Source organism: Monodelphis domestica, chromosome 3, assembly GCF_027887165.1.
Source record: "Monodelphis domestica isolate mMonDom1 chromosome 3, mMonDom1.pri, whole genome shotgun sequence".
Classification (NCBI taxonomy): Eukaryota; Metazoa; Chordata; class Mammalia; order Didelphimorphia; family Didelphidae; genus Monodelphis; species Monodelphis domestica.
Window position 1 is genome coordinate 448,815,679 of NC_077229.1, and position 23,588 is coordinate 448,839,266.

The window sequence follows — 23,588 nt, forward strand, 5'->3', positions numbered from 1 at the left end:
GGAGGAGAGATTAATAAAGGATCTATCAGAAAAAGGTATTGAAAAAGTAGGTAAAAAGAAATTGAGGTACTAGATGGACAGTTCTTTTACTTTATATCAAGTGAATTCTCTACAAGTCAATTATGGAAATGTTATGGGATGAGAAGTTAAGTGAGTTTTGATTGTATCATTGGAGGGAGTACCTATATTGATTAGGCCACACATTCTTCAAAATATAAAAAAAACTGAAATATCTTTGAGACTTGGAGAGATAGAACTCATACCTAGAATATTTTGATGGAAAATATATATTTTTTCAAAAGCATTAGAACTTATAAAAAAGATAACAGAATAGTATTACAAACAATGAAGATTTACACTTACATAGATAACCTTAGGGTCAAATCATAATTGAAATTACATGGGTGAGGAAAAAAAGACAAACATATAGTTATGGACTAGGTGCTAGTAGATGCAAGGAAATCTGTTATTCATCCCAGAAGCAGTTCTGATTAAGCTAGTTGACAGAGCCTAGGGTGCATCATGAGATCTGGCAGCTTGAAGTCACCATTGAGGTATAGGTAAGTGGCCATATGGATAGCAAAAAGATGTGATACTGTCGTATATTTTAAATTGCCTAGTCAGATGGAGAATATAGATAAGTTTCCTACTACACCTGATAGAAAGAAAATTGCAATATTCAGAAACAACAGCCATCCCTCTTTCTACTGAAAATTTCATTTTACTAAAAGAAAGCTTCTGTTAAAGTACTGATGTACTTTATTGATCATTATACAGAACACAAGGTAGAAAAAGCAATGAGAATACCCACCATACTGAATATACATTTTATTCCCCAAAATGAACTGGGTGACAGTAAAAGTGAAGGAAACTTTGGTAAAAAAAAAAGTGACTGGGTCATCTAAGAATTAAACAAATATCCTCAGACTTTAGGAAAAGAAATTTCAAAAAGTTCAGAGAAGAGGCCTGGTTTCATGGTTTCAGACAATAAAAAAGGAAAATGGGTGAAAAAAGGTGAGAGGCTCTTTGAAACAAAATTCTTCTCCTAATGTGCTTGATAATTACTGTAAAGAGGAAGAAGAGGAAAAACTAACAAGATGTGCTTTCAAAAGGAGGCCACCAGTGAGTTCAGCTTTTAAACCAAGGACAAATAAAAAATTGAGAGATGGGCTTGTAAAACTAATTTCTGGAAGGTTAATGCCTAGAATAATCTGAGGCCTGAAAAAAGTCAAAAGATGTAGCTTGCTGAATAATTATTCAACTGCATTCAAACTGTAGCTTTAAAGGACTGATGCCAACCCAGAGGGACATCCTTAGTGGCATACTTCAGTACTCTCCTTTATTCTGTCTATTTTTTTTATCAATGATTTGGAGGAAGACATGACATACTTATCAAATTTGCATAGGACACTAAGCTGGGAGGGATAGTTAATTAAGTGGAATTCAGAATCAGGATCCCAAAAGACATCAACAGACTGGAATGAGGTGCCAAATCTAATAATATGGAATTTAATAGAGGAAGATGTAAAATCCTACATATTTTAAGAGACACTGCACAGGATGAGATGACCTGGTTTAGAGTCAGTTCATGTCAGCAAAGACTTGGAGATTTGATCTGATTGCAGGCTCAATATCAGTCAATAATATGCTAATGCAACCTTAGGGTACATTAAGAGAATTATAAAGAAGGCAATGGTTTTCGAGTACTCCCAACTAATCAGATCATATTCTGAATATTGTATTCAGGTCTGGGTGCCACATTTTAAAGTAGATGTTAACAAACTGGAATACATGCAGAGGGAAGTCAACCATGATGATTAAAGAGATTCAAAACCAGTTAAAAAGGAAAAAGGTTAACAAACCTGGAAAGTATTTACTCTGGAGAAGAATATACATAGACAAAACATAATTACTGTCCTTTAATATTTGGAGGGCTCTCTTATAGTCTTATAGAAGGGTTGACTTTTTCTATATGGTTTCAGGGGAAGAACCAGGATCAGTGAGTAGAAGTTACAGGGAATTAGATTTATGGCACACATGAGGAAAAACCTTCCAATAACTCTTGATCTTCAAAGAAGAATGAAGAGTTTTACAAAGTAGTGAATTCCATGTTGCTGAAAGTATTTAAATAAAAGAACTTTTAAAAATGGATCACTGTTTGCCAATTATATTATGGATGAGGTTCTTTTATGAAGTACAAGATTGGATCAAATGGCCTGTAATATTATTTCCTTGAGAGCCTACAAGAGTTGCTACAGAGAACAAGAAACCTAGTATGAGATAATCCAGCTTCTTAAGGATGTTATCTTTTAAATTCATTTGAAGATAAGGCATTTCTCCATATATAAGAAATGCCCAAGTCAAATGGATAAGATTATTATGCAGCCCAAAGGTAAACCATAGGGTAGAACCTATTACAATTCAGAGGAAGGCATACCAAAGTAACTGGAGTTCTGCTTCAGGCAAGACATAGGATTTCAACTTTGCTTTCAAAAGGTAGAGAAGAGAGGGCAGGGCATTTACTTAGGGTTTGGGGGATTGATATACATGTACATCATTGTTTCTGGGAACTATTCCCATCCCACACAGCTCAGCACTTTTGTAGCTTGGCTTTCCCTATGGGTTAACTCTGATTTCAGAGGTTGATTACTAAATATAGTTCATAGGTTCTCTGTGGTTTCTGACTCCTGAAATTATAGTTTACAAGCACTGACCAGGGTGCTGACCTTTAATAGTAACTAGATACAATTAACTCAAAACAGAGGTCTTCCCTAAGATGATACCTCAAATGGATACAGTTGGGAATAATGGGCACGCAAAATATCCTGGTATTTAGGCACAGATATAGGGAATAAAAGTGGTGAAAGCAAGTCATTGCTCTATCAATTCAGCATCCCAAAGTCTTTTTTATTTCTCATGGTATTCACAATTAGTTTTCTTCTCTGCTTTCGGGAGTCAATACTTTCAGGAACACACAACTCACTACTTCGTGAAACTTTTCATTCTTTTTTTAAAGACCTTTAAGTGTTGTCAAGTTTTTCCTCATATGTACCATAAATTTTCCTCTTTATATCCTCTACTCACTAGACCTGTCTTCCAGCTGGCTTCAGTGACTTTCAATTCCTGAATGAGCAGCTCTTTCACAAGACAGTGTGGCCAATGGATTGGGGGAGAAGGAGAAAAGAGTTCTCCCTCTCTCTTGATGCCTTATGATATGACCCACAAGTTTTGAACTTTATAAAGCTTCTTCCTGCTTCAACTGCTTTATTTACTTAAAAAAAAAACCCTTACCTCCTGTCTTGGAATCATTACTATATATTAGTTCCAAGGCAGAAGGATGGTAAGGGCTAGACAATGGGGGTTAAGTGATTTGCCCAGGGTCACACAGCTAGGAAGTGCCTGAGACCACATTTGAACCCAGGACCTCCCTTTCCACAGTGTGGCTCTCAATCTCCTGAGCCACCCAGCTGCCCCTTGCTTTATTTACTTTTAAGGATAGCAAGTTTAATAGTCTATCAGGCAGAGAATACAAGAAGAGAGTTTTCTTTTCTTTTTTTTTCTATAACCCTTACCTTCTAAATCAGTACTAAGTATTGGTTCTAAGCCAGAAGAGTGGTAAGGGCTAGGCAATGGAGAATTAAGTGATTTGTTCAGGGTTACACAGCTAAGAAATGTCTGAGTCCATATTTGAACCCAAGAACTCCTATCTCTAAGCGTGGCTCTCAATCTACTGAGCTACTTAGATGCCCCCAGCAAAGAGCTTTCTTAGGAAGATATCTAAGTTATCATTAGCCTCATTAAAAAATACTCCAAGTAACCCCAAATTAAAGAAATGCAAATTAAAAATTTCTGAGTTGCTATCTCATACCCATTACATTGGCAAAGTTGACCAAAAAGGAAAATAATAAATGTTAGAGGGACAGGCACATTAATTCATTGTTGGTGAAGCTATAAAAATGGTATAGACATTCATTCTGGAAAGCTATTTTGAGCCATATTTAAGAAGTTGTCAGGGGCATGGACATACTTGTGCTAGCCAGTAGCAAAGCAATTTTCCAGTTGTATCATAGAATTGCTTTTATACTTCATAGAGAAATAATAAGGTGCTTAGAGGTTAAGAGATCTATGTAGGGTCACTTAGGTAGAATCAATCCTCTTGATTTTCAAAAGGTTGAGAAAGCATTGAGGGAAACGTATAGGCCTCCTTCAGACTAATAAGTAGTTTATCAAAGCAGTAATGATGGGAACCTTGATGGGGTAGGGGAGTGGAATGTGAACATTCCATGTTGGAGTTCATTAAATATAAGAAAAAGAAAACTGGGAAAGTCAGACATAACTTCAAGATTGTAGGATAACAGATTCTTAAACATTTGGAGAAAGTATAATTAGAATTTCATAGATTAATGAGATAATGCATGTAAAATACTTCAGACTTTAAAACACTCTATAAAGTCAGCTATTAATCCAAGACAAGGCAGTCAAAGGGGAGCTTAGAGCTCTTTTCCAAAGTATTATAGAGATAAGCAATCTCTGAAGCTATTGAATTAACTCCCTTAATTTTCTAGTTGTGGAAAGTGATCCCCAGGAGGTTTGGAGGTGACATTTGAACCCAGGCCATTTGATTCCAGAATCAGTGCCCTTTCCACTCTAATACACTGTTTCCTCTGTCAAAATACCTGATGCCATAAAAATTATTTCAGTGATCTTTTTTTTAAAACCCTTACTCTCCATCTTAGAATCAATACTGTGTATTGGTTCCAAGGTAGAAGAGAGATAAGGGCTAGGCAATGGGGGATTAAGTGACTTGTTCAGGGTTCTGCAGCTAGGAAATTCCTGAGGTCAAATTTGAACCCAGGACCTCCCATCTCTAGGCTTGACTCTCAATCCATTGAGCTACCCAGCTGCCTCCTTTCAATGATCTTTTTAAAGAGATACTGAATTTTTTAAATTGCCTAAGAAGACCATGCAGAAGGAACTCATCCAAACCACTTAAACCACTTAAAGTATTTGTGTATGGAAGACAGAAGCAAATGCAGAGAACTGAGCATGATGATGATGATGATGGTGATGATGATGATGATGATGATGAGGGAAAATAAATTCAGGAGCAGAAAAGCTTAAAATGAGTTGAAGTGGGAAATGTATGTTAAAAACAACACTAAAGGCTTTTGAAAACTCTTTGGGACTGAGAATATTGAAGAAGGGCTAAGAGTGTGATTTGGGTTTAATAGATGATGGACAGAAAGTAGAAGTTCTTCAATACTAATTTGGGATTTCAAAGACACAGAATACAATCTAACCATGATCTTTTATCCACTGCAACTTTAGTCTTTATCTTTCCATTAATATTCCACAGGTGAGTCACTTAATATTAGAGGGGTTTATCGTTAATCCTTTTGGTATTGTGTATATACCAACAGAGCATGTGGGAGGTTCATCAGTTATCCCTTGCCCTCTTTATGAACTGGGTTACCTTTTTTTCTATTCATAGACCTTTTTTATGGCATCATTTATACATTTCCTATACTGTTCTTTCTTGGCAACTTATTGCAGCCTACTCATCTAATGAATTGTTCCAGTGTCTTTGTGTGGCCCTCATTTAATCTTCAGAGATTGTATTACATGATTCATAGACATTTAATGTTACTGGAGGAATATCAATATTTAAAAGAATGGGTCTTTGTTTTAGCATTTAGCTTGGGACCATTAAATTCATGCTTCCTAACTGCTGGGGTATAAATTCTGAAGGAATTCTAGATTGTTGTCCTTTCCTATTTAATTCTGAAAGGGTCCTCTATATCTAAATGTGTATATATGCATGTGTGTATGTATTATATCAGGAATGAGGGCAGCATTAGAAACAAAAGGCATCAATAAGGTTTTTTTAAAATCAAATAAAGGTCTTTTTCTCTGAGCATCGCTGGCCAGTCTGTTTTGCAAAAGTGTCCCAAGCACCCCAAATTACAATTGACTGGGATGTAGGTAGATTCAGAACTATGGAGAGAGATCTTAGTGAGGTTTTCTAGGAATGTCTCCAATGCCTTTAAAGTTAATATTTTTTTTCAGTGATTTGCATGATAGCCTGAATAATATGTTTTTCAAGGGTTCATATTGTGAGAAAATACAAAGAATTTTAACATGTACAACAGAATCAGACACTTTAATTAAGTTGGAAAGTGGGCTGATTCCAATAATATGAAATATAATTGGATTAAATATAATGACCTACTCTTTAATACAAAGAGTCATCTTTGGAAGTACAGAATGTGGGAAAGATAACTAGACAACAGTTTGTGTAAAAATGATTTGATGGTTTTAGTGGATAAAAGCCTGATAAAACTCAGTATTGATCAACAATGTTGAATAATAGCAGATAAAATTCATTTGAGAATTTAGGTGGCGTAAAAGGAATCAGAAATTTATAAAAAGAAAAACAATGGTACATTTGTACTCTGCCCTGGTCAGAATATACTTATGTTCAGTTCTTAGTGCTACGGTTTAGGAAGTACACTGACAAACCTGAGAGCCTCCAGAAAGGGTGTCTGAGATATTGAGATGATTGAGATTCATATTAAATGAGTTCTTTTGAGAGAAACTGTTTATTTAACCTGGTGAATAGAAGACATAGGGGGATTGTGTTATCAAATATTTGGAGGGCTGCCATGTGGAGGAGGTCAATATTTGTTCTACTTAGCCCCAAAGTACAGAATCAGAAACATCGCTCAGTGGCAGGTTTCTTGTTCAGATGAGCAAAAATTCTGTAACTCTTAGAATTTTTCAATGTAGAATGAGCTGATGACAATGAGCTCCCTATAAAAGAAAGTCTTCAAAGGGCAAGTAAATGGCTCAGTGGATAGAAAGGCAGGCCAGGATTTGGGAGGACCTGGATTCAAATCTGTTCTCAGAAACTTCCTAGTTATTTGACCCTGGGCAAGTGACTTAGCCTCAATTTCCTAGCCTTGGAGTCAATATTTAGTATTAGTTCTAAGACAGAATGTAAGGTTAAAAAAATCTTCAAGCAGAGGTTGGATTTGTAGGGATTTGTAGAAGACCTCCTGTTCAAGTTGGGCTCTCAGGTGGGGTCAGGTTGCTTATGAAGTCTGAAGTGAGCACTGAATAAGTGAGGAGTTTCTTTGGAGAGAGCTGTTGGTAGTACATAGTAGTATATAGGGAGAATCAGAAAGAATTCAAATGAGGAAGAACAGGATGAAGTGGAAAGAAGTCAGTAATGTGCCTGTCAGTGTTTTCTTCAACACTACCGGTCAACCTTTTTGTGGAGGATGTATCGGGGCCCCATTTATCCTGAGTTCTTGGCATCTAATAGGTTTTCTGCTTCCTCCCAGAAGTTCTTCTTACCCAGAATGAGGAAACATTGAACAGCTTCATTTTCATTTTCATTACTTCTAGTCTCTGAGATGTCACAGATCTGAGGATAGGAGAAAAACAAGTATGAAGTGGAAACAAAGGGGAAAAAAGGCAATATTGTTAGAAAAACAAAGATACTAGACTTCTTCTTACCTGTTGTTGTAAGATAGAAAAGATGCACCTTTTTGTGCCCTTTGGAATGTAGACGTCATAAAAGTCAGCTGCAGTCAATATTTGTCTTAGACTCTGAAATATAATGACTCATATTTACTTAGTACTTCTAAGTTTAAGGTGGAAGCTGCTCAGACAGGTTACCTGGTAGATATATAATGTGCCACACACTGTTTATTAATATTGTTCTGATAGGCACAGCAACACAGAACCCTCTTGGGATGAAGGTCTTGTGCTTGCTGACTTGGGTCATTGCTGTAATACTTCTCCCCTCCAGCAGTCTAGGATAGAAACCCCATGAGGGAATCGAGAATCTTTGTTATCTGGCTTCACCATTTTTCATAGTCATCTTAACTACAACTGTCTTCATTGGCTTCAGATTACTAGAACATAAGATTTTTTAAAGTGATACGGGACCTTAGAGAAATAGAGTCCAATGTCCTTAGTTTACAAGTGAGGAAATTGAAGCTTAGGTGGGGTGAATTACTTGCCTAAGGTCCCACAGTAAGGAGTGGAATCAACATTCAGGTGCAGGCTATTTGCCTTCAAATCTTATGCAACTCCCAAGATTATACCATCCCAAGAATGCCACTATTTACTCCTCAGGATGGTTTGTGGGTGGCTCTTAGACTTCAGTGACTGATTTGACCTACCTGAGTGATGTAGAAATCTGTTTCCGGATTCTTAAGTTGGGTTAAGAGCCAAGGCACATGGTGCAAGGCAAACTCTTGGAGGTCCTCCCGGTGGAGAAGGAGGCTCACTGCTGGGCCATGAGCCTTAATGATTGCTATGTTAATCTGCAAAGATAGAGAGGGATAAGCAAGATCTCCAGTGCTCAATTCTGTTTCTCTAAATGGACACAGCCTTATTTAGAACCTCTATAAGACTACATGGTCTCCAAGATTCATCTTCACTCATCCTTTCTTGACATCTGTGGCCAGGTGAAGTTAGAGGTCAGATTCCTCACCCAATCAAAGAAAAGTATATCACTTTTAAAATACTACTTAGGCTGGGTTCTTTATATGATCAGAGATAGCATGGAGATGTTAGGAAGGACAGAAAAAGTTGTTATAAGCTCCATGTATTAGTCCTATGTATAAAATAATTTATAAATGAATATTTTGATCATTATCTCTGGCATTATATAAAATCAGACTTGGGACTTTACTAGACATTTCATTTTTCTGTTTACACTTTTCAAAGTTTTTTCATGTCCCCATGGAACATAAAACCTAAAAGAATGTTTTCGTTCATTTGTAAAGAGGCCAAAATGTCCTAATGAACTTATTTGATGACTTAAAGTGTGAAAAATAGATAGAGAGACAATACTCCCATTTAAACTTCCATTATTTCTATTATAAAAGGAGAAAAATGGTAGGTGCGGCTGTAGCCAGAGGACATCACAGAATATAATTAACTGTTCTTGGAAGATATTATAGCAATTAAACCCAGTTAAGTATGTGTAGGTAGAACAGTACATCTTAAACCTGGGTTTAGATTATGTTAGTTTTCTTTAACTGTTAGATTGGTACCCTGACATTATTTCACTGGGCTATTGTTCAGATTAAATACAGCAAATACAACAGAAGAAAAAATGTAGAAATGGATATAATTAATAAGCAAACTCGATAGCTTCTGAATGGAATTGACTGCTGTTAGATAAAATTATAGAAGCACAAGAAAACTAGCTCACACTGCAGAAAAGCAGGTTCAAGCCACTGCCAGCTCTTACTCACTTCAGGGGTCATGTTTATTGTCCACTTGTCCATTATGAACCTAAAGAGCATGTAGATTTTATCAGAGAGTCGGTTGGCATTCATTTTAGGATAAGGAAAGTCTTCCCAGTGGTTGATATATTTGTAAATAGCCTTACTGAAGTTCTGAAGGGCTGCATTTCAAAGAGAATTAGAGAAGGAAAAAAAAATCAGCAAGGTATGGCCAAAAAAAAAAAGTGTGTGTGTGTGTGTAGGAGGAAGAGAATTGATCATGAAGAAGTCAGTGTAACAAATTGGTTTTAAGAAGCGCCTGGACTGCACAAGTTGCATGAGGGTAGCCAGATTTGCATCTGGCGCCATCTTTATTTACTGTTAACATTTCTTTCCAGCTATCAGCAAACACAAAAGATAGTTGATAGCTAACACATGCAATATTCACTCCCAAACATAACATTCCCATGAAATATTCAGGAAAAGAAAGAGGAGATAGAGAAAAGTATTTGCTCTGGCTGATTTTCACTCAACCCGAAGGCTAATATCTTTGAGTCCTGTTTTCTTTAGTTTTTGGTCACCTAAGCCAATGATTATTTTCATAGCACAATAATAACATTTTAGCAGTAGCAACACAGTGCAAAGTCACTTTCTTTAACACAATTCAGTCTCTTCTGGCCTTCATGATCTTCAGAAACTTATTTCATCTACAACATGCCACTCTGTAGTAAACTTATACCTCCTCAAATGATTTCCCTCTGGAGCTGCAGAATTTCATCAAATTGCAGCTCCAGGTACTTTTTCTAACCTGGCCTCCTTTTTTTAAAATAAACCCTTACCTTCCATCTTAGAATCTCCCAGGAAAATTTGTGAACTCACTGAAGGTAGGAAATGTCTCATACTTTTCTTTATATCCCCAACACTTAGCACAGAGACTTCACATAGTAGGTGCTTAATGCTTATTGATCCTGTGACTCTGACTCACCTTAGATCAGAGTTTACCCTGGAAAATTTCCTGTAGTAAAATCAATGTCTTCATGAATGACCTTATGCCATCTTAGCTTTTATAATGATGACTGAAAATAATGCCTTTTCAAATTTTAAATATCATAGGGCTGGTCATTTGACAAAAATAATTACTTGTACAGTTAGGGTACCAGGATTTTCAAGCTCCAATTCTGCTCTTTTTTTAAAAGTTGTGGCCAAAAGTGACCTTTTTGGATGCCCGAGGAGTGTAAGTGGAGCAGCATAAGGAGAATCCTAGCTATCTTCAAGGCTAGAAAAGGTAGTGAGTGAGTCATCCTCCAGCACTACTGAGAACATGACAGAAGAAATAGGCCCAAGTGTAAAAGAGAATGTGGTTAATTGAGAGAGAAGAATTTCAGGACATTTTAGTGATTTCTTAAGCATTATCATGGATTATGAAAAAAACAAACAACCTAGTGATTCTTCTTTCAACCAGCCCTTTAAATATGTATGAAATACACATCGGCTTTTCTGGAGAAGGGATAACAAGTGAGATAATTTTTAGATGTTCCAGCTCTATTTTTTTCTTCATGATTTTATGATACTTTTTCCTTAGGTGAGCGTTAAGTTATTACAAGTAAATTATTGCATTTCTGAGCTGGAACATATTAGTCCAAGTTTTGGACACCACTTGATGCCTGTGATCATGAGAACAGAATGTCAGACTAAAGCAATGAAGGTTAGCAAAAAATGCAAAAGTTGAGTAATAGAATGTAATTTTTGCTAAAAATTAGCATACATTCTTAAGTTCTTGCTATTTGGAAGAATTACAAACTTTGTACCTGGCAGAATTTTGTTAAAATCATAAGGAGGCTGAGGAAATACTCACCAATACAGAATGCTTCTTTCATCCTTTCTTCTTCAGCTAACCTGACCATGGTTTGCATAGTGAGTAAGGTCATAGTCATAAATGGTATGCTCTCCGATACTGCAGAGAAGAGGTAGAAGAGGCATTACCTTCTCCCATTGGAAGAGTCTTTCCTTTTTATTTTTTAGCCTTAACCTTTTGCCCTAGAATGAATACTAAGTATTGTCTCCAGGACAGATGAATGATAAGGACTAGGCAATTAGGGTTAAGTGACTTGCCCAGGATCACACAGCCAGGAAGTGCCTGAGACCAGATTTGAATCCAGGACCTTTCATCTCCAGGCTTTGCTCTCTACCCACTGAGCCCCATAGCTGCCCATGGAGGATTCTTCACATTATTCTCCCTGGACTTGAAACCCCTATTAATATCCAGAAGGAGTTTTCAACATAATTCCTGGTACAGGAGAGGCAAGTGGAGAGTGGGTTGGAAAAGAGGGCAGACGAGTTTAATGGCTGGGCTCTGATGGATTATTCACCTTAGCCTCTTCATGCCATGCTACAATTAGAGAATGAATCGGACCATATCTATATCTGGCACACCAGGTGCCTACTTTGTGAAGATTAAAAAAAATTCTAATTAGGGCTTCAGACTTGGGCAGATATACAAGAGAGCCACTTTTCTGCTTCTTCTTGAGTGGCCTCCTCTTGATTCTATAAAGGGAGGGTGGTTAGTTAATGGTAAATTAGTTCCATTGGTGAGTTGATCATAGTAATGAGACTTGGGTTGTAGCTCCATCGTGGTGTAATGGAATTCTATGATGGTAACAATAACTGGTATTTTGAAGTCTGAAAAGTGCTTGAGCTTCACAACAATGCTATGAGGAAGGTGTTACAAGTATCATTATCCCCATGTTACAGATGAGGAAACTGAGGTTGGGGGGAAGTAAGTGACCACACCAAGGTAACAAGGCTTAGATGTTTCAGAGGCAGTACTAGAACCCAGACCTTCCAGATTTTAGGTTTAGCACTATCCACAATGACCATGCGAGTCATCTCTGCATCCCTGCAAATACATGGCACTGGTCCTTGGCCAGATATAAAATCAATGAGTCATCTCAGAAAATATATCTCTGATACATGTCAAATGAAAATCTGCATACCTAATTGTTAATGAATCAGCACTGTTATTTTTATAAAGGATAGTGCAGAGTGTCTCTGTCATAGGATTATATTCTAACATGGAACTAGGTTTTTCTTTCTCCTTTTACATACAGCTTGCTATCCCTGCTACAGGTGTATGGAAAGATATCTGAACCTCTGGAAATTAGTTTAGCTTGGGTTATTTCCTAGAGAAAGTATCATTTCTTCTTTTTCCTCCTTAAACCCTTCTGTCTCTATTTTCAGAAGAAGAGTGGTAAAGACTAGGCAGTTGGGGTTAAGTGCCCAGGGTCACATGCTAGGAAGTGTCTGTGGTCAGATTTGAACCCAGGATCTCCTGAGTCCAGGCCTGGAGCTCTCTTCACTCTACTACCTAGCTGCTCCCATTTCTGCCAATAGCCAGATAGAAGAATGATACCATAGCTATGTGCCAGTTCAGCCAGGGCAAGGACAGTGAATTCATCGGGAAGCTCCAGGATCTTGAAATGTCTTTGGACTTCATCCATTACAGAGTTGAAATCATGTTCAGCAAGAGACACTAACACCTCACCGGCTAACATTCTGATTTCTCTTGGGTTCTGCGAAATAACAATGACAGCGAGAGTGAGAATTTCTTGTAGTTCCACAGGAACACTGTACGGTTTACTATTTATTTCTTTTTTCTCTGTGGATCCTTACAACATTCCTAGGAGGAATAGGGACCACACAGACAAAAACTTTACTTACCTCATTGTTCCTCATGTCCTTCGAGGCATGAAAAATCATTCTTTGAATAGCTGAGTTATTCAAGTTGCCATTATTCTGGATAATGATAGTGAGACTACTGTAAATATCTTCCTGTGAACACACAAGTATGAAAACAGAAACTAGTGTTGAATCAGATGATATCCAGAGGTGTGATGTCAATAATAATGCTTATTAATCTCCACCAGAAAGAATCCTTTCATGTCTCCCATTGCTTCCTGGCATTCTTAGGAACCAATAGCTTCTAGTAATATATTGATTAGAAAGCTGCATTTAGTTTAGAGAACTTTGAAAAATAATATGATTTTTTCATCCTGTTGGGATAGTTTAGACTGGAGAAAGAAAATTGGAGAAAGAACTAGATCCATTTTCGAAGTCTCTGTAGATTTGTAAAGGTCTAACATTGTTCTCATTCCTTAAGATCTAGAGGAAAGACATTAAGTACATTAACTCTTTGAGGTCTCGTCACTTTAATATTCCTAAAGGAATTCTTTTAATTGACCCAAGGTACAAATATACCTACTTGTTTAGGTATCATTTCAATTTAATTCAACCCAGCAAACACTTATTAAGTCCCCGTGAGGAATGAGTTCCTGTGTTAGGTCTTAGGAAAACAAAAGTAAAACCAAAGCAGATGCTGTCCTTTAAATGCTTACTTTCTCCTGGGGAGAAGAGCAAGCTTTCTCAGCTAAGAAATAAGAATAGGTAATGAGATTATAACATAAAAATGTTGAATGTTTTTAGTGAAGTTCATATTTATTTGTTGTTATTGTTGTTGAGTCATTTTTAGTTTTGTCTCTTTATGGCAAGGGTATTGAAGTGGTTTGCCATTTAATTCTTCACCTTGTTTGACAGATGAGGAAAATGAGGCAAACAAGATTAAGAGACTCATTCAAGGTCACATAACTATTAAGTGTCTGAGGCCAGATTTGAACTCAGGAAGATGAGTTTTTAGACCAGTACAAACTATGGAACAAAAACTGTAGGGAAGTCTTGATCTTATATGCTTTCCTTTTGTTTCTGTAATGGAGATGGAGTGGTAGAAATAGGACAGAGAGTGCTAAGAATGCTATCCATTTTAAGGGCAGCTAGGTGGTACAGTGTATAGTATAGATAGAGAGCTGGATCTAGAGTCAGGAAGACTCATCTTTCTGAGTTCAAATCTGGCCTCAGCCACTTACTAGCTGTGTGATCTTGGGTTTGGTAAATTACTTGTAAGTGATGAAATCCAGAATTGCATTTAATATTTATATTAGGTTGAAATCATTTCAATTATACAAATATTTTCTTCCCATCTTTATGCTTTCTTCTAATTTGATGCTGATGCTTACTTTTGCTCTAACCAATGATTTGACTACAATTAGTACTGATATAGCAGCTAGTGGTTAGACTGCCAGGCCTGGAGTCAAGAAGACTTATCTTCCTGAGTTCAAACATGGCCTCAGATACTTAATAGAAGTGTAATCCCAGGCAAGTCAATTAACCCTTTTTGCCTCATTTTCCTCATCTCTAAAATGAGTTAGATAAGGGAATGATAAACTACTTCAGTACCCTTGCCAAGAAAATCTCAATTGGAGTCATGAAGAGCCACAACTGAAAATAACTCAACAAAAACAAATAAATATTAACTTCATTGTTGATATTAAAAAGTTGGGATCTTTATTTAATGACCAAATAACTAACACTCTATTGAAAGGATAAATAATAACACAACAATAATAAGAAATAACAACAATGAAACAAAACCAGAAGACAAAAGATATAGCCAAATGGAAAGATAATTGACAATTTCATGTATTGACAAAGTAATTAATGAACTTGATTTAATTATTCACTAAAAACATTAAGAAATATCATTTCACGGGAAACTTGTCATCTTGTCTTGTGTGCACAAGGTGAGCATAAGTAGAAAGTTCTCCTTGAAGACAATTGAATCTTTTGTGCCAACATCTTTGTTAGAGATTTGAAAGTTAGAAAATTCTGTAAATAATGTGAAAATGTCCTCCAAATAAAGTAAAAATAGAAATTGAGGCTCAAAGTGAAGGTAAGAAAAGGGGAAGATGGTGAAAAGTACATTGGAAAATATGGTTTTGGATTAAGAAAAGAAAGTGGCCAAAGACTTGTAAGTACTCAGAAGTGTCAAACCTATGTATCACAAATATTTTCTTTAAGGAAAAAGAAAAGGAGGTGATGGACATAGCAAGTACCAAGCAATATCACAAAAAGTAAAAGTGCCTGTATCTTAATGGATAATAAACTGTTAGTTTCTACTGTTGGAATCATATCAGTATTGTTTAATCGTTTCAGTTGTGCCTGACCTTTTGTGGTTACATTTGGGGTTTTCTTGGCACAGATTTTGGAGTGGTTTGCCATTTCCTTCTCCAACTCATTTTACAGAGGTGGAAACCTGAGACAAACAGGGTTAAATGACTTGCTCAGGGTCACACAACTAGTAATTGTCTGAGGAAATATTTGAACTCAGGAAAAGGAATCTTCCCGACTCTAGATCCAGCACTATATCTACTCCATCACCTAGCTTCCCAGAAAGTTTGTCCTTCAATCATTTTAGTTATGTCAGACTCATTGTGACTCCTTTTGAGTTTTTCTTGGCAGAGGTGGTGGAGTAGTTTGTCAATCTCTTCTCCAGTTTACTTTATTGATGGGAAACTGAGGTGAACAGAATAAAGTGATATGCTCAGGGTCATATAGTTTGTAAATGTCTTAGATCAAATTTTAATTCATGAAAATGAGTCTTCTCGACTTTGGGTGCAATACTTAATCTATTGCTGCATCTAGCTGCCACATTAATACTAATTGTAGTCAAATCATCAATTAGAGTAAAAGTAATAATCAACATCAAATAAGAAGAAAGTATAAAGAGGGGGAGAAGATATTTTGTAAAGCCATGATTTAAACCTAATGTAAATACTAAATTCAATGAAAATGACAAAAGGCAAAAATAATTATCTGGATTTGAACCCTTCCTGTATGGTCACCTACATTTTGACGAATTCAACACACCAGTCCCTGATGTGCAAAATAAGGGAAAGGAAATGGAAGATGAGGTAATGAAACTGAGAAGAATTGTTGGATCAGACTAAGTACACACAGATGAATTCCATACTAGAGACAACATAAATGTAAAATCATTGAGGATTCATTTTACACATAATATCTCAGAGAGGTGAATATACCAAAGGAATGGGGGAAAATAGACCACAAATCATTACTCCAAAAACATGACTAAAGGGACTACTATGACTACTAATTCATGTGCCTGTTTTCTCATTTTAATATAATCTTCAAAAGAACAATCTACAAACGTATCTAGGATCTTGTTTATAAAAACACGAGAGAATAGGCAGGTGTTTACAAATAATTCTCTATAGCAGGTCGCACATTTATAGTCCCATAACTGACTGAGAGTTCAAAAACCCATTCCTTATTTTTAAATTACCCTCATACTTCAAAAGCTTTTGACCTGGTAGAGCTTTCCCCCAACCCTGTTTAATAATCACACTGAAATCATATGAGATTATTTAATAAATCTAACTATAAATGTAATTCCATGCAAGTGAGGCATAAGCGAGGCAGAAATATGCTTGCCAGAGTTTTTCCCATTGTCATGAAGGATATCTGACTGTCGATATCTTCTAAATGATCTTTTTTTTTTTTGGTGGACAACATTGTGATAATTTTTATCAAGCCCTGAAATGTCACAGGACCTCCATAACAAGATATGCAATTATTCAAAAGAGATACACCCAAGAACTCATATAAGAAAAACAAAATGTGTTAAGGCTCCTATTGTCAAGATTATGACATGCAAAGGAATGATCAATATATTTAGTTAATCCATCTGTATATATGCCTAGGACAGACTGAAGATGAACATGAAGTTGGCCTTAGAATTGAATGAGAGAGCAGCCTAGATAGCAGAAGTTGTGTAGTGTTTCCTCAACCCAGAAATGTATCTTTTTAAACAAAAATATTCTTCTCATGATTCTATGGATTTATGGGTCTTGTAATACCACCATCTCAGAAGAAGCAAAGTTACAGGTTACTCAAAGAACAATGGAGAAATAAATTACATAATAAATGTAAATAGGCTACAACATTTTCAACACATTTTGTATGTTTGACTCTTAAACCCTTAACTTCATTTTAGAAGCAATTTTATGTCTTGGTTCCAAAGCAGAAGCATTCTAAAGACTAGGCAATTGGGATTAAGTGACTTGCCTAGGGTCACAGAGCTAGGAAGTGTAGCCACATAGGTGCCTTCTCAACATATCTTGCACAATAAATTGTAGATACTTGGGATGTCAATGATGCAGGACTCTGTTCTTTCAGCAATTTAGAGGTTTTGTTCCTTGGAGAACTGAGAAATTATATGCCACTTCCAAGATCACATAATAAGTGTGAGAGAATAGACTTGAACTCAGTTCACACTGGCACTTGGGCGAGGCATCTATCCATCCATAATGCAATAATGTCTCAGGTATAAGAAATATCATACAGGAAACATATAGGGAAATAGAAATGGGCCCATTAGAGTTGGGGATAACGGGACTGGGGGATTCACTTATATCCATGAAATATAGAAAGACTCAGTAGAACCAGCATGTTGCTTTGTAGAAGATCTATGTAAGAACATGGACCAGAACCACTCAGGATAAGAAAACACAAATGGGTTGTAATCTGTGCTAATGGAGAAAGGGAATGCTTACATCAATGAATGAGATCATGAATTCATTAAAGGATTGAAGAAAGTTGTTTTAGAGCCTGGGCTGTCTTTGACACCCAAAGGAATGGAGGAATTTACAACAAACCCATACAGGAAGCTATTTGGGGACCTTCTCAGGAACCTCTGAAATGATATTTAAAAGGCTTCTATTTGACTTACTTGTAATCTTATTTTCCCCTTCCCTGCCATGAATGGTTTCAATGGGAGTCTTAATTATATTAAATAATTACATTTAATTATATTTGAATAATCACAGAATACAATTCTCACACACTTCAATACCTCAATGGTTCACATGTTTTCATGCCTCAAAAAGATCTGTGGTTTCTACAATATGGGTCATTTTTTCCTTCTTAGAAGACAAGAGCATTTCTGTTAATAGTTTCATGAGTTGCAAGTAAATAATAAAATAAATAGGAAGTAGTTAGGTGGCTCAGTGGATTGAAAGCCAAGCCTAGAGACGGGAGGACCTGGGTTCAAATTTGGCTTCAGAAACTTCTTAGCTGTGTGACTCCAGGCAAGCCACTTTAATCCCCATTGCCTAGCCCTTACTGCCTTGGAACCAATACCCAATACTGATTCTAACAAAGGAGGAAAAAGTTATTAAAATAAGATAACCACGATCTGATGGGCAGTTTTGTTTGTTTGCTTGTTTGTTTTTTGCTAGTGAACCTAGATCCAAACTTAGCCATTGCTGATCTTATACTCAGTATTTTCCATCTTGGCATGACATACCAGAGCTCATGTTCCACTGATATTGCTTTTGAGAATCCAAGAACACCTCAACACTACTTTATTAGTGGTTTGCAATAAGACATTAAATAATGACACTAAATAATTAATTAACTAAATTAATGCTCTTTGCATTAATTCTGAGGAAAACTGGATTCTGGGATTATTAAAATATCACTCAATTCAACCATTTAAGTATAATTAAGATTTCTATTAAAGCTGTCATTTCATGGAAAAGATAGTACTATGTGAAGTATAACTAATTCTGAGATAAATGAAGTTGGAAAGAAAGTACGATGACTAGGCAAAAAAGGAATGATATAAAATGCTACAACAGATCTGAAAACAATGAGTAAAACAAAACAATACAATGAATAAAAATAGATTTCTCTGTAAATTTCCATTTCTTTATCTATAAAATGAAGATTTTATACCAGATAATCTCCAAGTTCCCTTCTAGCTCTAAATCTATGATGGTATAATTGTATGATTTTTAAAATTTACTGTACCTTGCCTTCATTGTCCTCCTTGTCCAGCATACTAAGAGTGATGTGAATATCTCTGGAAATTTCTACAACATAACCAAAAGGAGACACTGAAATCTTTGCTGATATGTTCCCAGGAAAATAATTATGAAATTTTATTAGTCTTTTCATCTGTGGGATAGATATACCAAGAAAAATAGTTATGACAATTCTTGCCTTCAAAGAACTCATTATATAGTAAAGAATAAATATTTTGATATAGACCTATGATTTCATTAGTGCTAAGAACTCTTGGTTCTTAAACTCCCTTCAGTAATTCAAATCAGAAGCATAACTCCAAGTATAGTCATAACCTAGGAAAAGGTTAAGTATTTCCCAAGGGTCACACAACTGGTGTATGCCAAAGGCAAAACTAGAACCGAAGCCTTCTGACCTTGAGAAATGCTTCTGCTCTATTATGCCATGTGGTCTTTTGGAAACCATGCAATTCTTAAGCCAAGGTAGTCAGGATAAAATAGAAAAAAGCACTCAATTTCTATCTATTTGACAGCTCAGTAGCTTATTTGTTTGATATCCCATGGGATCTTTCCTTCTCCCATCCATAATTTTGACTCTGACAGACAATTTTGTCCTAGTCATGATTATCTTTAGGAAAAAAATGAGTAAAATCATCTCTGGCCTATCTCCTCTTCTTAATATCATTCCTTCATCCTTTCTTTTCTAGCCCCCAAGTTTTGCCCAAGTACCATTTCAGTGTCTGTTCTCAAAGCATCTTGCTTTCAGATGGCTATCAACCAGTTATTATTGATTTTAGTTAGTAGTAGTTTATGTCAAAAGAATCTATCAATACATTATTCTCAAAATATTTTTAAAGAATATTATTGTGAAAAATATGAAATCAGACAACCTTTTGTAACTTGTGTGCTGCAAATTTATTTAATTTCAATAAATGTCACCATAGGAACTTGTGAATAGAAAAAAAATCTCTCTCCAGATAATTACTATCTTAATGAGATCTCTTAGAAGACCTAACTTGCAATAACTATAGGGAAAAAATCTCTAGAGTTGGAATTTCAGGTACTAGAATGCTCATTAGACGTGTTTGGGGGGGAGGGAGGACAGCTGGGTAGCTGGGTAGCTCAGTGGATTGAGAGCCAGGTCTAGAGATGGGAGGTCCTAGGTTCAAATGTGACCTCAGACACTTCCCAGCTGTGTGACCCTGGGCAAGTCACTTAACCCCCATTGCCTAGTCCTCACCACTCTTCTGCCTTGGAGCCAATACACAGTATTAACCCCGAGACGGAAGGTAAGGATTTAAAAAAAAAAAGAAGTGTTTTGGATCAAGGAGCCCTCTCAATGGATCCATCAAAATCATAACAAATGACCTATGCTACCTGTCTTCAAGGCTGGTCCTTACTGGTTTTCAAGAAGGTTAGATTAAACAATGAACCAACAAAATTTCCCATTATGTTTCTTTCATTCAAACTTAAAATATAAATACAATATATGAATATATAATAAAAACTTTGTAGTTGCTATTGCTCAATGATATTGCTGGCCCTCCTTGTACATAACAGAAAGGTCCCTCAAGGATTCTATTAATCATATCATGGATCACATTTTATAAGGAAGCTCACTCTTTAAAGGAATATAAGTATTTGCATTCTTGAAAGCAATCATTTTTTAATTTATTTTCTGAATTTTGAATTTTCTGTATAGTGTTGGGCATCTTAAAGAGACATACAAGTAGGCTTAGCAATTACATAAAATATACAAAATTAATTTTGTCACTTGCAAACCCTGAGGGGTTGTAGAGACAAATTAATGTACTATAAGGTAGAAGTTATCATGTTACAACTTCAGTTTAAATGTGAAGAAGTGGGGTACGTAATGATGATGAAGGGCTAAAAATATGCTGAATCTTCCCTTGGGTCATTCATAGAGAAAAATTGTTCATACAATTGTTGATAAAATCTAGAGCCAGGAACTGTTTTATGGATTGAGGAAGGAGCAGAGCATGGATGGATCTTTCTTTTCTCATCATGGAGGACTGAAATTAGGAATATCTTTTTGCTTAAAATCTGATTTAAACTGTTTTATTCCACTGTCCCCAAACTAGCCCATTTCTTAGGGTATAGAGATGTTCTTTGGATAGAAAGACAGGTTTCTAATTTTTATTTAGAATTAATTTCCACATTCTACTAAAACCAGGAACACACTTTCCTCAAGGTGAACCTGGCTTGTCTCAGATTTGTTACAATGTACTGACTGCTGGGAAACTGTTTTCTCTTTCTGCACACCATTTACTTCAGAGAAACAGAATGGAAACTGACTCACTAGTTTGGAACAGTCATAATTATATTGACATTATTTCTTCTTTCAAACCTTTCTATCCTTGCTACTTGAAAAACAACCTGAAAGCTCCCTCCTTTATATATAAAAATAATTTATGCAATTATTTCCAGGATAGTCTTGAATAGTTAAAAGTAAATTAAAAAATTTCCTTTAAAAAAAGGAAAAAAAGTCTGATACTCTGGTGGGCTGCAAACCTTTAAAAAGATATTACTGGAAGGGAGCCCCTAACAGGGCCTGAGGTACCTAAGGAGGCATACAAATCAGTACCACTGTAGGTATGTTGGAGCAAGGTGGAAAGATGTGTTTTTGTCCTTTTACTACATGATCTATTAAAACATTGAAGATTCACAACCTCCTACTCTTTTCTGGCCCCCCCTCTCTTTCTCTCTTTCTTCTCTTTCTACACACACACACACACACACACACACACCACATACACACAAACACACACACACACACACACACCACATACACACACACACACACACACACCACATACACACACCACTCTCTCTCTCTCTCTCTCTCTCACTTTTTCCTCTCTATCTTTCCTTTCTCTCTCTTCTCTCTCCTTTCTCACCCTCCTCCCTCTCTCTTCTCTCTGCCTCAGAAGGTGGGGTCCCTCACCTCCAGGTTCCTCCATGATGCGGGCCATATCTGGTTGTTTCACGGTCCCCTTTTCCCCTGAATCCAGAGGCAGCTTTTTAAAACACAAATGATTAGGGTAAAGAATTAAAACAAACTGGTTTGTGAGTTTCTCACAAATTGCTCACGATATTTTCTAACTGTAAGTCCTTTCTCCACTCGATTGACACTAAGGTCTGAGAGCCATCTGGGATGTGGTAGCTGGCGAGGAGAGTGTTGCTGGATGGTGCCACTAAGACATCTTGTTTCTGAGCTGCTGCTGACCAAGAAAATGGCTGCATTTCACCTTGTATTGTCCCTTTAGTGGAGACCACAGCATCCAGAGAAGATGATAGCAGTACAGAGAGTGGGGCTCAGACCCAAGGCACAGGACAAAGGAGCTCTTCTCCTTGAGCCTGGGTCCATTAATCAATAGAGAGAGATTAGACACAATTTGGTTTGGGAATCATTTTCCGTGATTGTTTTTCCTGGCTTGAGTGTTAGAGAAGCCTCTCGGATGGTCTTGTAGTTTGTTCCACTTGGTGACTCTCACAATCTGCCTGTGCTCAGTGGGAATAGAATTTCTAGGGTGGGCAGTTGAGAGGAATGTGTAACTGACAGCACAGTGGAAAGTTCACTCTCTGAACCTCTCAGAGACTGTCCCTTGGCTTCCTTCCTGACCCTGCTACGAGAATCCCATCAATACCTCAGCCCTTTAGCCTTAATTCTACTTTTAGCCCCTTTTCCAGGTCAACCTCTTTGATGCTGCTGATCATCATTTCTGGTCTTTGTCTCTCATTTGTTAGCCCCACTTCTGGCTCCCAACACTTGTCCATCCATAATTTCCTCCAGGATTCAAGTTGTATGCCTGAGTGATAGAACTTAAAAGGAGATAGGAGGGGGCCATCTGCAGAAGTGCATTTGTAAGAAGACTTTGAAATAAGCTAATGGATGGCCTCAGTTCTTCTCATATCCTCAAGCCAGAATCACCTCCAGAAGGTCTTTTGATGGCCAAAGGGACAGTATACTTCCAGAGAAACAGCTAACTATTTGGTTTAATTAACTGCTTTAGTTCACCAGTGGACGAATGCTTCATCATAGTGATTACCCCTTCAAATGATGCAGCTTGCAATTTATCCGAATCTCATTCAGGTTTGATTCTTTTTTAAAAAAATAAATCTTTTTCCCAGACTGAATATTAATACAATTTTGAAATTAATTTTCTGACATTTTATAATACATATTCTCTCCCTCTCTCCCATTCCTCCCCTGCCAAGAAGGCAGAGAATATGACACATATATTACCATATGGCACATATTTCCATGTTCATACAATTGTGAAACAAGACACATATCACTTATATTAGGGAAAAATTTATGGAGGAAATCAAGTGAAGCACAGCATGTTTCAATCTGCATTTTGACTCTGTTTTACATATTGTATTATATTCTCTATATCTTTTTTTTTTTACTTAATTCTTCCTTATCCATAGCTGTGACAGGTAAACTATTTTGTGCTTCCATAATTTGTTTCTGGTATCACCCTTTATTTCTAATTCATATATTTATTTTGACTTTACCTTGGTATATGGTATGCCTTCAGTTTGATTCTTGATTATGTCCCTCTAAAAATCTTCCACCAAGTGTCTACTGAAAGTGCTAGGCAGACAC

At 36.6% G+C, this 23,588-nt stretch overlaps 1 protein-coding gene across 2 annotated transcripts in view; it reads right to left on the reverse strand.

The window, feature by feature from the left end:
• MROH2B (maestro heat like repeat family member 2B) overlaps positions 1-22,504 on the reverse strand; it is a 96,798-nt gene extending 74,294 nt beyond the window's left edge. The window contains exons 1-9 of one of the 2 annotated variants that reach the window (XM_056824572.1): positions 21,921-22,504; positions 18,963-19,109; positions 12,960-13,070; positions 12,652-12,811; positions 11,098-11,196; positions 9,273-9,424; positions 8,190-8,333; positions 7,519-7,611; positions 7,357-7,426 (exon numbers count right to left, since the gene is read on the reverse strand). In XM_056824572.1, the coding sequence (XP_056680550.1) occupies positions 7,357-7,426; positions 7,519-7,611; positions 8,190-8,333; positions 9,273-9,424; positions 11,098-11,196; positions 12,652-12,811; positions 12,960-13,070; positions 18,963-19,109 (976 nt within the window). In that variant the 5' untranslated portion in view covers positions 21,921-22,504. The remainder of the gene's footprint in view (positions 1-7,356; positions 7,427-7,518; positions 7,612-8,189; positions 8,334-9,272; positions 9,425-11,097; positions 11,197-12,651; positions 12,812-12,959; positions 13,071-18,962; positions 19,110-21,920) is intronic. The other variant, XM_056824573.1, reaches the window with a different exon arrangement.
• Between the last annotated feature and the right edge of the window lie 1,084 nt (positions 22,505-23,588).